Source organism: Aulonocara stuartgranti (genome assembly GCF_965226115.1).
Source record: "Aulonocara stuartgranti genome assembly, chromosome: 6".
NCBI classification, from domain to species: Eukaryota; Metazoa; Chordata; class Actinopteri; order Cichliformes; family Cichlidae; genus Aulonocara; species Aulonocara stuartgranti.
Genome location: NC_138944.1, coordinates 27,565,444 through 27,581,799, shown reverse-complemented (window position 1 = coordinate 27,581,799; position 16,356 = coordinate 27,565,444). Strand labels below are relative to the sequence as shown.

The 16,356-nt window shown below is 42.1% G+C and overlaps 2 protein-coding genes across 6 annotated transcripts in view; one reads left to right on the top strand and one right to left on the bottom strand.

The window, feature by feature from the left end:
• marchf1 (membrane-associated ring finger (C3HC4) 1) overlaps positions 1-10,063 on the top strand; it is a 39,222-nt gene extending 29,159 nt beyond the window's left edge. For 4 of the 5 annotated variants that reach the window (XM_082537458.1, XM_082537457.1, XM_082537456.1 and 1 more), the window contains 7 exons: positions 2,968-3,018; positions 4,108-4,181; positions 5,193-6,011; positions 6,165-6,345; positions 6,458-6,602; positions 8,913-8,957; positions 9,051-10,063. In XM_082537458.1, the coding sequence (XP_082393584.1) occupies positions 2,968-3,018; positions 4,108-4,181; positions 5,193-6,011; positions 6,165-6,345; positions 6,458-6,602; positions 8,913-8,957; positions 9,051-9,367 (1,632 nt within the window). In that variant the 3' untranslated portion in view covers positions 9,368-10,063. The remainder of the gene's footprint in view (positions 1-2,967; positions 3,019-4,107; positions 4,182-5,192; positions 6,012-6,164; positions 6,346-6,457; positions 6,603-8,912; positions 8,958-9,050) is intronic. The other variant, XM_082537459.1, reaches the window with a different exon arrangement.
• A 457-nt stretch (positions 10,064-10,520) lies between these two features.
• tma16 (translation machinery associated 16 homolog) lies at positions 10,521-14,608 on the bottom strand. The gene is made up of 7 exons (XM_082537461.1): positions 14,498-14,608; positions 14,309-14,412; positions 13,985-14,022; positions 13,801-13,885; positions 11,578-11,726; positions 11,435-11,477; positions 10,521-11,231 (listed from the first exon to the last, which is right to left on the bottom strand). The coding sequence occupies exons 1-7, from the start codon at positions 14,498-14,500 to the stop codon at positions 11,042-11,044; spliced, it is 612 nt and encodes a 203-aa protein (XP_082393587.1). The 5' UTR covers positions 14,501-14,608; the 3' UTR covers positions 10,521-11,041.
• Positions 14,609-16,356: the final 1,748 nt, after the last annotated feature.

Genomic DNA, 16,356 nt, shown 5'->3' with positions numbered 1-16,356 from the left:
GCTAGAAAACGTCTATAAATACACAAAGTGTGATTTTGTCTGCTAGACTGCTGTTGTGCAGTTAGACACATCTCACCCCTTTATCATGTAAAGCATATTGTGCACACGTGCTTTATAAAAGACAGGTTAACTATCTGACTGGGTCTGTGCAGTATTTATTTTTAGGTGTAGGACAAACTTGTGCTGCCTCCCTTGTTTTTGGCCTCTTTTCTTACCTGAGAGGTGCTTCTTCTTTATTTGTACGTATGCTCCATCAAAGGAAGTGTGCTTGAATTGTTTGGGCTTTGTTGGCCTTAGAAGGGTGAAAGACTCAGTTGCAGGGTATCGATAAGTTGTAGCAACTCACACATGACGTGTTTTGGAACTTTATCTATGAGTTAAGGTTGGTCCCAGATGTGTTTAGCCTAGCATAGCACAAAGACTAGAAGCAGGAGGAAACAGTTGGCCTGGCAGGCTCAAGTCTGTTTCCTGTTGATTTCTTTTTTGTTGTTTTAAGCAATGTTAAACACTATTTAGAGCAACAGAATGCAAGAAGGAAAATGGTATTAATCGCCCCATCTATTACTTTTTAAAATAATAAAACAGCACATACATGTCCATGCACGTCTTTTCCAAAAGATATTCTAGTTTGGTAAAATAAATCAGTTTTGTTGGAGAATGTCTGCTTTAGCCCACTGGTTGTGTAGCTGATGTTGGTTGTGTTTTGGGGGTAAGCATTAATGTTAATGGAAAAAACTCCAAACAAAATCAAGATCTCATTATTTCCTTTCATAGCTGTAGTCTTTGATCACCCACTTCTGGGGGGTTTTTTTGTTTGTTTTTTTGACGCATTAGAGGTTTACCACAACACGGAAACCAACCTGACTGGAAGGAATTACACGACTCCCAGGCATCAGTAGTTGTATCTTCTTAGAAATACCCTTTTTATTATGAAACTTTGGAAAGATGATGTGAGTAATTATAACTGGTCACATACATGTGAACACGTGTCCATCTCCTCTAAAAGGCAGAGGAGTGTTTGCTTTGACTCCAAGCAGGGCTGCACTGATTTAAAAGTGGCCATCAGAAAATCCCTTGATCAGCTTAGATGATGCAGTTCTCTGCTTGTCAGTGTCTCTTATTTATTTCAGTGATTTTCACAGAGTGTACCTACAACTGTGGCTGTGTATGGGCTGATGCAAGCTCAGGTTTTCCTATTTTATGTCAAGTATTTAAAAAAATAGATCTATGGAAAAACCACGCACATTTAACATTCCAACTTTGAACTCCACAAACATCCTGTAAGATACATAAAACTTAACAAATCTCAGCCCTTTAAAGTGTCCACTTTCATACTGACAGGTGTTATAGATACTCTATAATATATGACATTAGGATCAGATGGGTACTGGTTTTGGGAAAAGTTGCAGTTACATCTTTGGTTTTAGGATTTATTGACAGAAAGGAAAATACAGCCAGCTTTATCCATGATGTCCATTGTCCTTTTAACTCCTGCCAGTTCATTCTCCACTGCCCACCCACAGCAGTAGCAGACAGTTGGTAGGTTATTAGCTTGAGCTCATTGCATGTATGATACTTAAAACAGTATCCAACAAATATCTGCAACAAAGCCAGATTTAATCCCATAATGCAGGTGCAAAGGTCCATGTGGCTGAGGATGAAAGCGAACCAGAAAAATAATTGCTCGCTGTGACTGCTTCGGTTCATCTGCATTACTTATTCAGCAATCTGTAGCTTTCCCAACTCACAACCAGCTGATTTCATTTGAATTGAGCCATGTTGTTGATGTGGTTCATACGTAAAATAGAAGCTAGGTTTCAGTGATATGATGGTAAGAATTTTGGGATCAGGACAGATCGAAAGTGTCTGGAAAATAATTTGGCACCAAATTATTATGGAGAAGATATTTTCCTTCTTGGTGGTTTACCAGCTGGTCGTCACTTGGTAGCTCCCACTCGCCACCATCTCATTGGTAAGTAAAGCTGCTGCAGGCCACAGATGTCTGCTGGCGAAGCCCAAGGTCTAATAGGTGAGTTCAGACAATCAGCGCTCAGGGCAGATTCTAGAAAAAGTGCCTTAAGTTGCCTTTAAATAGAGACACATTGCAGAGCAGCATCTTGTGCTCTTAGCAGGACAACCAGGTAATAGGATTGGCTGGCTTTAGCTCAGGTCACAATGAAGCAGCAAGGACATGAGGCTGTGCACGACTCTTGATGCTGGATTTTCATCGGTAAACACAGTAGGACTGATCAGCGCTGAATACCTGCTGGTGTTAAAAGCAGCTTAGTTTGATTATTGGAGTTTTGTTTTTATTGCAGATTTAAACTTTAGTGTCTTTTCTACAAAAACAGACACATTTCTCACCTCGCCTATTTTTGGAGGTCTTGGTGTTGGGTGGGTGGGGGCACGGGGAAGATTTAAACTTTAGTTTGAACGTTAACAGCATGCCTGATGTGTGTAATCATTTGATTTAAATTATAATGATTGCAGTTTGAAGGTGAAGCCGCCAGGTGATTTAGAAGTTATTGCTAAAGCTATTATGCGGCATTCATTTCTCAAAAAAAAAAGAAAAGAAACAAACAAATATAAATGAAAAAAACAAAACCCTTTTGCTGCTTTTCTGTGCATTAATATTCACCTTCCTGAACTTGACATGGGCATATTTGAGTAGTTTAAAAGACTTTATCTATCATTATCATACACAGAAAAAAAAAAAAAGCAGCAGCAGCTCTGCAGCAGATTGCACTAACACATATTCGGGTGAATCAGCCATTAGCTGAAGTCGACACAAGGGCTGTAAAATATTGTTCCAATATGATTTTATGGTTTTGTCTGGTGTTGTGTGCCAAAGAAATCATTGGTTTAAAAGCCTCAGGCTCCACAGCTGCTGCGCACTATTAAAGCATCACATCCTTCAGCGTGTTTATTGGGCTCTAATGATTTTCTGTCTCTCCATCTCCCCTGCAGGGGAGGAAGGCACCTGGGCGCTCAGGGAGTCGATCCAGCAACATCTCCAAGGTAACTGTTAAATATCGGTGCTTAAAGCATTAAAATTAAGGTCACAGTTCATAGTGTACGGTAGCATTGCATGGGAAAGCACAGTTTGATGTACGAGAATGTGGTTAGGGTGTGTGTCACACTTAGAGTAGAGATGGATGTTCACAAAACACCAAGTGCACACTGATGCATGACTCACACAGAGTACTCAATTTTCATTTAAGGTCCATTAGTTCAGATTTCTCATATAAACATCAATCATCATTTGAAAAGCTACAGATCACTTTTTTTTTTTATCACATCTATAAGTCTTTTCTATTTTTTTTTTCGCACGGCCTTCAAATAAATAAGGCTCGCTACCCTCACGCTGGTTTTTAGCAGCACTAGGCAGCTGTTTTTAACAAAAACAACATCACCGGCTGAAGACTGTCTTCAGTGTATTCCGATGAATCATCTGAGACTAAACCCGATTTGAAAGTAGAAATCATAACACGGAAGTTAAGTTTTTTACATGACCAGAAATGCAGCTCAAATAGCTCTAGTTACTCTACTTTTGCCAGAGGCGGAAATAAGCAGTTTTTTGTTCACATATTAGCTAAAAGAGCTTCAAAAAGCAGCAGCGATTTACAGTATAGTATGGGTGCATAAATGAGGTGCAACCTACTCAGTGTCACTGATTATTGAATGCAAGCACAGTGGAAGAAAACTTTTTGCAGTGTGTAGGAGAGAATCTAAAAGCTGTTTTCCCTCAGAAATTAATGATTCACCTTCAATCTTATTGTAGTATTTTATATATATCTACTGTCTATATTTTATGCATTAGGTAAGTTAAATTGTCAGTACCTACAGTAAGAGTTACAGTAAAGGGTCACCCACATGACAAATGATAGTACATTAAGGAGTATGTTTGATACTCAAATCTTAGGGTTTTGGGTATTTCAGGAGTACCTTCTACAAAAAATAAATGAATAAAAAAATTAAAATGCAACCACATTTGAGCACCAGTAAACATTTACTGGCACCTGATTCATAAAACAATGTGTGATTGGTTGTTTAGTAACTCATAAGTAATTGTAGAATGCACTAAATAGAGGATGTTGGTGGTTGCAGGCTAGCAACTCGACTGCAGGGCTCACTACAGCCTCAAGGACATCCATAACACCATCCGCTCAGGACATATGCAGGTAAGATTGGCTTCTCTTGCAGTTACAGTTACCTGGGAAGAGAGACTCCATTCCTTGACTATCTGCAAATATCTGTTCAGACATCTCTTTTAAAGCCAAGAGCAGCCAGCCTTCTCTCTGTGATATTAACATGCACACTTCTCTTCTGAGTGGGAGACTGAATTAGCATGGTCGGCTGCACCCCAAGGGCATAACAAACTTAAAATGTGTGCTGTGGCGCTCCCATAGTGCAATTAATGGGGGGGAGATGACTGATTGCAGAAATGGAAACCTTCAGCTTGTTATACCCACTGGTGCTGTGTTGGCCACACTGACAGGCTCAGTCCTTTGGCTTCATGGTCGAAACAAGCCTGTGTGTGCGTGTGTGTGTGTGTGTGTGTGTGTGTGTGTGTGTGTGTGTGTGTGTTAGCACCTTAATTTGCTGTCCTAAGTTCAGTCCATGTCCACTGCCTGCTTGTTTGATTATTTAGTCTGATCATAAGCTGTAGTTTCCATTCTGTTTCCTATTATCCATTTCCTGTTTTGCAGCGGCAGCTTCTGTCCAACTACTCTCAGCTTCAAATGAAACAGAAGCTGTGTTAGCAACCTCTAATAGCAAATAACTCTTTGTTATCTACATTAATTAAAGAAGAATGAGATATTCTGTGATCATAACGTGTTTCCAAGTATAAGAGAGAAATCATAGGCAGCCCTAATTCTGTCACTTAGAAATTAATCTGAATGACAGCAGAGAATATATAAAGAGAAGTGTCATTTTACCGTAAATACACCAGAAAGCCTGAAAAAGAAAAGAATCAGTGTTGCAATGGTGTAAAGTCCAGTTACTTGTTAAGTAATCAAAATCAAAAATGGTAGCATAAATTGTTACTAGTAAATTGACTAAACTTAATCTTTAAAATCATGCAGCTATGTTTCAGCCCATTGCTTTAGTTATGACAGATTTATGTTTTTCCATCTTGTTTCACTTTATTTCATCTCCATCTGTGTGTGAATGTGTGTGTGTGTGTTTAGTTCTGGACAGCTGACCCGCTTAGAGGAGGATGTGTCTGAGTCACGCAAACACAAAAAGCACACGCACAACTCCTCTGCAATGACGGTCACTGGCACCACTCTGGGCTCATCGGCTCAGGCACAGAAAAAGCAGGTGAAGCGACGTCACCGCCGCAAGAGAAGCAGCTGCACGGCCATCGACTGCGTGGAAACCAATGGCAAGCACGACCACAGCGACCGGAGCCTCAGCTCTGACCGTAGTGAGCTGGGCGAGAAGAGGGAGCACTCCTTCAGGAACCGGAGGGATCTCCCGCCTCGCTTCCGGTGCACAGGTGCGCCGCATTCAGACTCCTCTGAGGATGAGGCGTGCCGCGAGAGCCGCAGCTGGAGCAAAGAGAAAGCCAGAAGAGCGCGCCGCCGCAGCGGGAGCAGCCGGGACAGGGAGGTGATAAACCCACACAAAGGAGGAGAAGACAAAGCCGAGATCATGGAGCTGCAATCTGTGGGCTCAGATGAAGGGAAAGAGAGTCAACCTCTGATGGAGGACAGCAGCGGCCTTAAGAAGCGCCACAACCACGGGAGCTCAGTGAAGAGAGACGGCCATGCATCGCAGAGGGATCGATCGCAGGGCAGAGATAAGGATACGAAGAGCTACAAGTCACAGAGCCCAAGAGGCAGCTCCTCATTGGCCGACGACGGCGAGGAGCTCATCACCAAGAGATACCAGGAGAAGGGTTCAGGGGGCGGGGATATGTCAGTGCCCACACTCCAGAAACACTGTGGTGCGAATGGGAACACACCGCATCCCTGCTCTGACGACTCTGAGCTGGAGGTCTGCAGGTTAGTTACATAAGTGTGAAAACTGATCATGTACTGACCCCAAGTTTATCTTCATTGCCCAGATGAGGCCAAACAAACAAAGACAAAGAGAGGCACTAAAATAAAACAGTGCAGAGACTGCAGGTCATTTCTCCTCCTTCTGTCTGTGTGCAGGATCTGCCACTGTGAGGGGGACGACGAGTGTCCGTTGATAATGCCCTGTCGCTGCACGGGAAGCCTCAGTTTTGTTCATCAGGCCTGTCTCAACCAGTGGATCAAATCCTCCGACACTCGCTGCTGTGAACTCTGCAAATTTGACTTCATCATGGAGACGAAGCTCAAACCTTTAAGCAAGGTACGCCGCACACACTTAGGTCTTCCTGAAAAGCGTTAAGCGCTGAGATATGCAGGGCAGTTCTGAGCGTGTTTCTCTGTCTCCCTCCTGTGTTCGCGCCTCTTTCTTCCAGTGGGAGAAGCTACACATGTCGAAGAGCGAGAGGAGGAAGATCTTCTGTTCAGTGCTGTTTCACCTGATAGCGATAGTGTGTATGTTGTGGTCGGTCTACATTCTGGTGAGGAGAACTGCTGAAGAGATCCGACTCGGAAAGAACGGTCAGTGCTTTCCCTTCGCCTCCCCGCCGCTCACACGCCAGAGTCAGGCAGCATGCAGTACGGTCCCTGTGGTGTCTCCTTCACTGTTTGCATGTCAACACGTGTGTCCATAGTTACATGTTGGATACTATTTCTCACCACATGTAACATAAACAAAAAGCCTTCTTTTTTTATTATCATCTACTATGATCAATGTGTGGATCTATATTTATAATTATAATTAAATTGTCTGCTGATAGTTTGTCTTTTTTAAATGAGAATTATAATTGAATGTCACCTTTCACCCACTTACTTCACTTTCTTTTTCTGGGTGTGCGTAGCGTTTGTTAATGCACCCTATGAGCCATAAAATCCCTCAGATTTCATATTCACCTCTTCTCTTATAGAATAACCGACAAATACACAGAATTAGTAAGAACTCCTAAAATGGGTGCATTAATGTGTGGGTGTTGTTTTCCTTTTCATTGATTCATTCATACAGATGGCATGAGTGAGTGGAAAGGAGTTTCCACTCACTCACACAGAGTAGGTTTAACTTCTTTAATGTTTCTTTTCTGGTGTAGTCAGTTACTTATGGCCGGTATTGATGTGGGTGGAATGGATTTATACAGGATTGTAACCATGCAAAGTGTATTAGCTTCAACTCTACTGGTACAATATGTCAAAGAATACAGTGTGCATAATCCACTCCCAACATGCCCCCACAGCACCCCACAGGGTACCTTTAACCTGCAGGTATGCCTGACTCTGGTTAAGTGATTTTAAAAAGTTTCGCCTGTTTGGGTATATTAGGTACATTATACATTAGGTGTTTTACTGTGATAGTCGTCCCTAAACATTAGACACATTAGGCGTCCTGCTCTAGTGTGGAAGACGGACTTTGCTTTTAGACATCCTCTGAAGAGTTAACTTTCAGTTTCTCAGACAGTTTATAACATTTGAAAGTCTCAAAATAAATGTGTGAAGCTGCTGAACTGAGCATGTTTAGCAATACTTGTGGTATGTGGCCAGGTAACTACATCGCGCTTGCCATATTCACAGGCCACTTTATTAGGTACATGTGTTCAACTGCCAATTAAAAGAAATATCTAATCAGCCAATCACATTGGCTGGTTAGATATGGTCAAGATCATCTGCTGATGTTCAAACTGAGCATCAGAATGAAGAAGTAGGGCCATTTAAGTGACGGGACGCCGTCATGGTTGTTGGTGCCAAATGGGCTCATCTGGGTAGTTCAGAAACTGTTGATGGACTAAGATTTTCCCACACAACCAGTGTGCAGCGGTTCTATGGAACAAAATTCCTTGCTAATGCCACAGATCAGAGGAGATGGGCCAGACTGATTTTGTCCCCTTATGAGAACAGTATGCACATCTCCTGATAACGCACCATGTCACACAATATTCAAATCAATGTATTAACTGTACACAAATGGCCTCCACAGTCACCAGACCTCGGTCCAAAAGAGCAGCTTTGTGATGTGGTGGAACGAGAGATTCACATCACGACTGTGCAGCTGACAAATCTGCAGCTACTGTGTGATGTTGTTGTGTCAATATGGACCAAAATGTGTTTCCGGCACCTTGTTGAATCTGTGCAACGAAGAATCAAGGCAGCGGTACCTAATGAAGTTGAAAGTCACTGTTAACGAATATAAAAGAGCTTTTAGTTTAATGTGTCATTTTTGTGTTTCTGGGGAAATTAACATTTACTGAAAATGTTTCAATTTTCAAGTTTACAGGAAGTTATTTTGACAAAGGTGACACATTTTTTGGTAATTCTAAGAGAAACACCTACCAAATTTATTGGAAAGTGAAACCCAAAGACCAACTGTCTGCAACAATAAGGTTTCAGATGTTATACTTCAAAGACAGGAAGGTTCCCACTGCAGCCTCGGAGTATAATCTCAACAACATAATAATAATAATTTTTTAAAAACAGCCGGATGGAGAAAACCACTTGGAAACTAATGCAAAAGTAATTTGCATGGTACACTACTTATACCTGAAATCTGTGAGATGAACACTCTCAGGAATGTGAAGATGATGCGATTGTTGATCAGTATCCTCTGATCCACGAGTTATCCTTCAAGTCACAGTTAACACCCCTCAGTGCTCTTCTACATTCATGGTTGTGTTCAGTGGTGGTGTGTGTCGTGTTGTGTTTACGATGTAGGACGTAAGAGTAGATGCAGAAAAATACATATGACCTATAAAATCATAAGCATTAATATTTAGAGTATTTCTACAGTGTTTGCACAATAGAATATTTTCTCCAGAGATTAAAAAGAGAAATCGCTCTTGATTGCAGCCGAATTATGGAGAGTTTCTCTTCTGAAGTACTATACGCCGCAGGGTAAGCACAGCTCTGCACATGCCACCATCTTGACCCCTCACACGTCTGCGAGGGGCACTAACAGCTGCTGTGTGTGTGTCGGTGTCCTTTCAGGTGTGCTGGAGTGGCCCTTCTGGACTAAGCTGATTGTGGTGGCCATTGGCTTCACGGGTGGCCTCATCTTTATGTACATCCAGTGTAAAGTCTACCTGCAGCTGTGGCGCCGCCTCAAGGCCTTCAATCGCATCATCACTGTGCAGAACTGTCCTGAGAAGGACCTGCACAACCCCCAGGCCCGGCAAAGCACCATCGCCAATGGCAGGCATGAAACCGTGGAGGTGCCAGTCAGCCAGGCCCCAGCTCCGGCAGCTCCGATGGACTCTGACACGTCAGTGGAGGCTGCCGTGGCGCCGGCGCAAAACCCTGTTTGACTTATCTCCTCCTGCTCCGAGAACAGTCCCTAATCCCACTCTGCTCATGGTAATGTCAATGAGAACAGTGAGATTTGGACTTGTGCAGTGTTGTAATGTTGTTCTCAACTCCAGTGGGTGCTGTTGGACAAACGAACTGATCCAGTCCTTCGGTGATCCAGAAAAGTTGGGGTCAGAAGGGCTTCACGAAGAAAAGAAGAGGGGCAGAGTGTGGAGAGAGGACAGAAACAAAGCCATCGGCACAGAATGCTCGTAAAGACCGTGTTTTGTGGTTTACCGACACTATTTTATCCCAGTATGCACTTTCTCAACCTGCACTGATATGAGTTAAAGATGTGAACACTCTGCAGATGCTCATCAAAGGTCTCAGTATGTTTCAAATGAATCACGCATATGACTCGTAATCAGTCCCCACATCAGCTGACACTGTCACACATCCACAAGGCGGGACAATTAATAAGCTGCTTCAGCTTTTACCACCCAGCTTCTCTGACCTGCTTTCACTGATGCTGCCACTGTTCTGTGAGGGGGACTTGCTGCTGCTCTTGCTGAGAGCTGGGAAGTCCCAGAAGAGAGCCTACACAGTCCCGATTGGCCCAGCTGAAGCCTCGCATGAATTGTAGAATCAGAGATGCAACATTGTAGCAGATAAGGGCTACTCTGAAACGCTCCAGATTCAGTCACTGCAGCCACGGTGCTGACTCTGAGACCTGTAACACATCTGTGCCCCTGGTGTTCACTGAGACTTCTCCATTTAGAAGTTGAGCTGCTGTCGTATTTTTGAAAAAAACATATGGACCAATCACTTTACATGAAGTGCAGATCTATGACCCGCAGACACACTACTCAAAAGTTTTTAATGAATTTGGAAAAGTTGTCAAAAGTGAGAGTGAGGCAGGATAAAAAAATACAATAGCTTGAGTTTGTTTTAAACCTGCCTGATCGGGCCTGTGTGACAAGCTCTGAAGCATACTGAGACCTTTACTCTCCTTTTGGACAATCAGGTCTTCAGACACCAAAGAGTCAGATGTTATAAGTAGAGAAACAGACCGTAAACTGAACCTTTAGCTCAGTCGGAGATCTAAAAACGTAATAGTCTGAAAGTTATCGTCAGATTATTTGTTAAAATAGAAAGTCTACAGTAGCCCAGTCGTTTGCAGCTTCGGAGGTCCTGAGCTGGACAACCTTTATTTATATGTCGATGTAACTAGAGCTTTCATGGTTTCCCCCCATTCATGTTTTTACATTAGATTATGAGCATTTCTCTTGATTCGAACCAACACAAAGTCGGCCTACTCAAAGCGACTGTTACTCACACATGACCACTTTTATAGTCTCGATTTGGTTTCTCACCTCACAGAAAATACAGTTTCCTCTGTGTCTTAAACCCACCGCAACCGCTATTTTCTAAATAAAACAGAGCATTCTGGTTACATGAAACGCATATTTGTTTGTGCAATAAATGATGAATGTAGAAACCTCTGAAAGGCTGGTGTGAAGTCACTGAGAAACTTTTAGCAGGAGTTCAGACTGGGAAAAAAAAAATCTGACTTTGCTATTTGAGGCTGTAGCACCATCTCGTGGACGGTCCAGGAATAGCAGCAGCATTTTCTCACACATCACATTAAGTGTGCTGAAAGTCTTAATACTCCAGCAGGTCCAACATGAAGAGTCTCAGTGGGAGTCTGAAATCTCATCCATTTGCTCACTGTCCAAATCGCTTCCATCTTCCTCATTATCATCATTCTCCTGATTCTCCTCGCCCTCGTGTTTCTCCTCTCCTTCCTTCTTTGACTCTAAACTTTTGTTCGAGACCTTGCGCAGTTTAATATTCGGAAGTTTCTTCAGGTCCCCAGTCCACTCTCTGCAAAATTTAAAAATGCAACAATACTAATGACCAGTCTTCAAAATCGAATCATTTCAAGTTCAGACTTAAGAGTCCATGTATGCACTTTTATCAGCTGATCAGCCAATCCGTGAAATGATGGAAGCTGAATAATTATAACATCTTCTCAAACAAAGAGAAACAAGAGGTTGAGTTTAGCTCATTAAAGCTCGTCCACTCACCTAAAGGTCTTCAGATGTTTTCCGTTGATGATGTCGGGGATTTCTGAAACACCGCAGCAGAGGATCAGACAGTTTTACAGCCAGAGGTGTCTATAAATTACTCGTTTCTTTTTTATTTCTTTTTTTTAAAAACGAGGACTCACCGAAACCGACACCCTCAAACTGTGCCCGCTCTCGCTCGATGGTCTGTTTGATTACGGCCTCTCTGGCGCCATGGAGACGACCCTGCCGACCTTTGATCCCATTCATGAGTTCAATCTGCTCAAGTTCAGAGTCAAATCTGTGGAGGTATCTGAAGACAGAAAACATACTACTGTTCATACACTTTGTTGCTTCATTTTATTTTAGGATACATATACAAGTATTTCATGAGTTTAAAACACTTTCATTGGGGGAAAAATATAATTTATGCATAAAGTCAATGTTTACAGTATTTAACCTTCTTCTTCATGAGATCTGCAGTTCTTTGTGGTGTGCTGGATATCAGTGTCCGGGCAAAATCCTGACTGATTGCGATTCATTCCTGGCTCATCAGTGCTCCAGGTTCATCACAGTTTCTGGGGTTCTGCTTGTTCACGTTCAAGGACTGTAACTAGATTATGGTGGCATTAGGATCTAGGTAGTTAATTTGATGATCTTCAGGCCGCTTAATTACCATTTTTTCCTCGGGACACGGTGCTCCTTTGTGCTGGAAAATGCAAAGATTGTCACCAAACTGTTTTGGGAGCAATAAAAGAAGCTGGTCTTTTAAGATGTTTTTATTGGCGACAAACTGATCGACTTGGGAACACAATCAGGATTTTCCCCTGACATGGATATCCAGCACACCATAGAGAACTGCAGAAGTTATGAAGAAAAGTCAGTGCTGTAAATTCCTTGCTTAAACTGTTATTTATGTGACCACAAAAGACTCTGAAACTCATAAAACACACATATGATTGATCTGTATCTTCGTTTCACATAAAAAGGAATACATTCGAATAAAAACTGCACAAAATTAACGCCACGGCTCAAACTTTTGGTTGTGATTGTTGAAGGTGATGGTTTCTGTTTATAGTCGGAGTGGAACGACCAATCATGGTAGAGGGGGTTGGGTTCATGCAGGCTGGAGAATAAAACGAGGGCTGTATTAGGGCTGCCACGATTACGTCGACTATCAAAATTGTCGACGACTGATTTAATAGTCGACGCGTCGTTTGAAGCTTTGTAAGATCACAAAAGACGCAGGAATAATTAGTAAGATTTAAGAGTGTAATAACGGACTGAAACAGAAGATGGCACCGCTGCATGTACAAGGATGCCAGCTGCCGTTACACCCCGAAGAAGAAGTAGCTCTGTCCCAGAATTCATAGCGCAGCCCAGCTCAGTTTCCAACAATGGCGGCAGCTAATTAGTTTTAATATTACTCTTTCTGGGTCACAAAATAAACGTTTAACATATTTTCAGGCAAGAATGTAGCTGTGTAAACCTCAAATATCTGCTCAGTTTATTAAGACACCACATATTTTCAAAAGCGCGCCGACGTTTTCGGAGACGTCTGTTAGCGAATAGCTGGATAGCTAGCCGGGGGCAAGGCTAACTAGAGCCTGTGAGAACACCGAAATCGTTTTCAAACCCACCGCCGTCTTTTGCTACTCAGGTTAAACATATATAAGTCACTGAGATAACTTAAAAATGTTATTGTTTGGCTTTTTTTAGTATTTTATTTGTTCCTGAGTAAATCGGTTTGGCTGATATTACAGTTATAGTTTTTACACAGCTGAATAAACATCAAGCAGACAGCTGATCATCAGAAGTGTGAGATGCTCCAGAATTTACTCCAGTGTCCTGTTATATTTTAGATAGAAAGGAGTTTATTAAACTTCACCGAGACAATCTGCAAATTTCATTAAAATTTAATAAACTATCATCTTGTCTTTATTTTTAGTTAGCACATACCTTAAACACTTAAAGCTGTAAGCTAGTGATAGTTATATAAGAGCAGATGCTGCTGGTGCAATAAGCTGTAGTTTTACGTCCAATGGATGATGATCTGATTAGTCGACTAATCGCATAAATAATCGGTGACTAGTCGACTATCAAAATAATCGTTTGTGGCAGCCCTAGGCTCTATTTGCCCAAATGAAATCATCACCTGCTGTCTGATGACATGTAGCGTTTTGTAAACAATGGCCAGCTGATGGATGATGAAGTCTCAGCCCTGAAAACATGAACCACTCTCACCAGAGACTGGGGCAGCTCACAGACTGGCTGATGGGCTCACAGTTTAATGCATGTACGGGCTCTCTCTCTCTTTTTGTTTGTGCACTTCCAAATGAAAAATAATGTACTCCAAATTCAAAATGAACATAAGCCCAGAGCCAAACCTCTCAATGATGTCGCAGGCGTCTTTTTTTGTGTAAGTCGCCTTAGCTGGATCCAGCTCACTCTGAAACCACAAGAGCTTCTCACCTGTGATTGGAGATACAAGAAAAAAAGGAAAGAAAACATCAATAAACACCTTTTTCTTTTTTGCTCTTGCAATAACATGAACGAAAAGCTTGCTCTCACCAATGTTGCTTAGACGAGTAGCTTTCTCAGTCTTTTGCCTGCAGCATCAGAAAGAAACCAGTTAAACCTCCTTTAAATCATCACACAGACGCTGTTTACTTCACACAAGAGGTTAAAGAAAACTGTCAAGGCAGGATGAAGTGTCTCAATCAGCCCAAGTTACATTTAATAACATGTCCCTGGAGCCACGCTCGTATTTGCATCTGCAGACTCGCAGCGCGGAGGCGGAGACATGGCAAGAGTTTAACACAATGCTCAAATGTGAGGCTAACAACATGCTATTGATTCGTTAAGGTGAGCTGATCTCTGCGGCCATCTACAAACCTCTCTTTCCTCCTAAGTCTGCACTCCTCTCGGGCCATATAAGCTGCCTTCCGGCTGTACGGATGAACCACTTTCTCCGCAGGTTTTCCCCTCTGAATCTTCGGCTAAAAAACACGACGAGCTCCGATCATTTAGAGGCCTTTTATTAACGCTACACAAACAGAAAACCCCACAGTTCAACATACTCACCATTTTAACTGTGGAAACACGTGTGCTGCGGGGTCTGTTGACAGCTGGACCGGAAGTGGTCCGTCTTCAAATTAAATCCGGACGTCGTGCGGGGAAACTAGAGAGGTTCCTCCAACTTAATGAGATACCTCTACTACTACTGCTACTAATAATAATACAATTTTAAGATGCGATCAAAAATAAATTGAGAAATTTATACACACACACACACACACACACGTATATATAATAAGAAATTAATGAAAATTAATGAATTTTTCCTCTTCATGTTTTTATAATTAAAGAAATGTAAACACTGAAACAGACTGCACAATAAATATGGATACATTACAAATTCTGTAGCTAAATTACACAAAGTAATCACTCCATGAATAAAATTAAAATGATAAAGGATGGTGCTTTATTCTCCTTCTTATCCATTTTTTAAGTAAAACCCAGACATTTGGATCTGCTTCACTCCAATACTGATATTGCGTTTATTGTTGAGAAAACAAGTGTACTTGATTTGATCTATATCTGTGTTTGGCAAGATTTAGGTGCTACTCCTTGACTCAGGAATAAGTATCTGTAGAGAAGAGGAAATTATAATATCAACATTCATGTCCACACGGGTGCTGAATGAATGCAGCGGCATTAGTGGGACCAGTTGAGACCAGTCGGACTCCCCCTGCACTGCAGGCTTCATTGAAAAGATTGGATATGAGGAGAGGAGCGAGCCTCCGTCTGCCTGAAATGCACTCATTTTGGAGCTACAGGCAGGCCCATAAGTTTTTGGACAGTTATACTTTTTGTGTGTGTTTGTTTTTGTAATTTTGCATCTGCATTCGTGAATTTTTATAGAATAGAAAAATATGGTCGATGTAAGTTTTATCACACTAAAGCATTTATGAAATGTGAGTAAGCAGACTAACCATGTATGAATAGCTCTGTCTCCCAAGCCTAGTCACAGTTAATAAGGTGGGATGCCTTTCTGCCACAGTCTTTTTTCTCTGTCAGTAGTGACGGGAGAATTCATTTACTTATATAAAATAATAATATACTAGGATAATACTCCATTAAGAGTAAGACACCTGGTGGTACTTGCTGAGCATTGAGTCTGACTTGGGTTAATGAGCTCTCAATTATAGACTACTCTCTCCACACAAGTACAAACTGCTGCACAGATCTGCTGTGGGAGAAGTATTGCAAAAGTCGGGTGTAAAGAAACAGCCAATTTAAAAGCTGAGTGATGTGAAACTGATGACTTGTGTGTAAATTCAGTGATTTGAGCAAGACGTCAAGACTTTTCAACCATTAATATCTCCTACGCTTGCAGATTTATTACACACACACAGATGTGATAAAACAGTTCCTTAAGTCTCTTGAAAGCCTTCTGAGCAGATTCATGCCAGCTGATTGGAAACTTTGGAGAGGTGAGAGTGGTTTCCTGCTTGGTCTGGGTGAGTTAGTGTTTTTCCGTAGTGCCTGGCGCTGCTCCTCTGGGTCATCATCACTCCTCCCAGGGCTTCCAGCTGGAGCTGATTAGACCGGCAGTACTTAAGACCAGCGCTTACAACTAACCCTTGCCAGAATGTCTGCTAACCTATGTTAGTTTGCAGCTACTTGTATCCTGTGTTAATCATAGTGCCATAGTACCTTCTCTTGTCTTCTCTGTCAGTTTATGGACATACTCTCTCCATCTTACCATAATTTCTCCAACCTGGATGCTGGTCACTTCTGCTCCATCAAAGCCAGTAATATCTCACTGAATGATATCCATCCACACCTGCCTGCCCCCCTTTCACTGCTTGGAACCTCAGGATCAATCCTCACTGGACCCACCAAGACCACAACCACTCCAACCAAGACCTTCCCCTCCA

What these genes read in the sequence shown, in the direction of transcription:
- tma16 (XM_082537461.1), bottom strand. An exon ending in AGACTTAGGAGGAAAGAGAG is followed by an intron (nt 14,023 to 14,308) that starts GTTTGTAGATGG and finishes CTGATGCTGCAG; the next exon opens with GCAAAAGACTGAGAAAGCTA. An exon ending in TACTCGTCTAAGCAACATTG is followed by an intron (nt 13,886 to 13,984) that starts GTGAGAGCAAGC and finishes CTCCAATCACAG; the next exon opens with GTGAGAAGCTCTTGTGGTTT.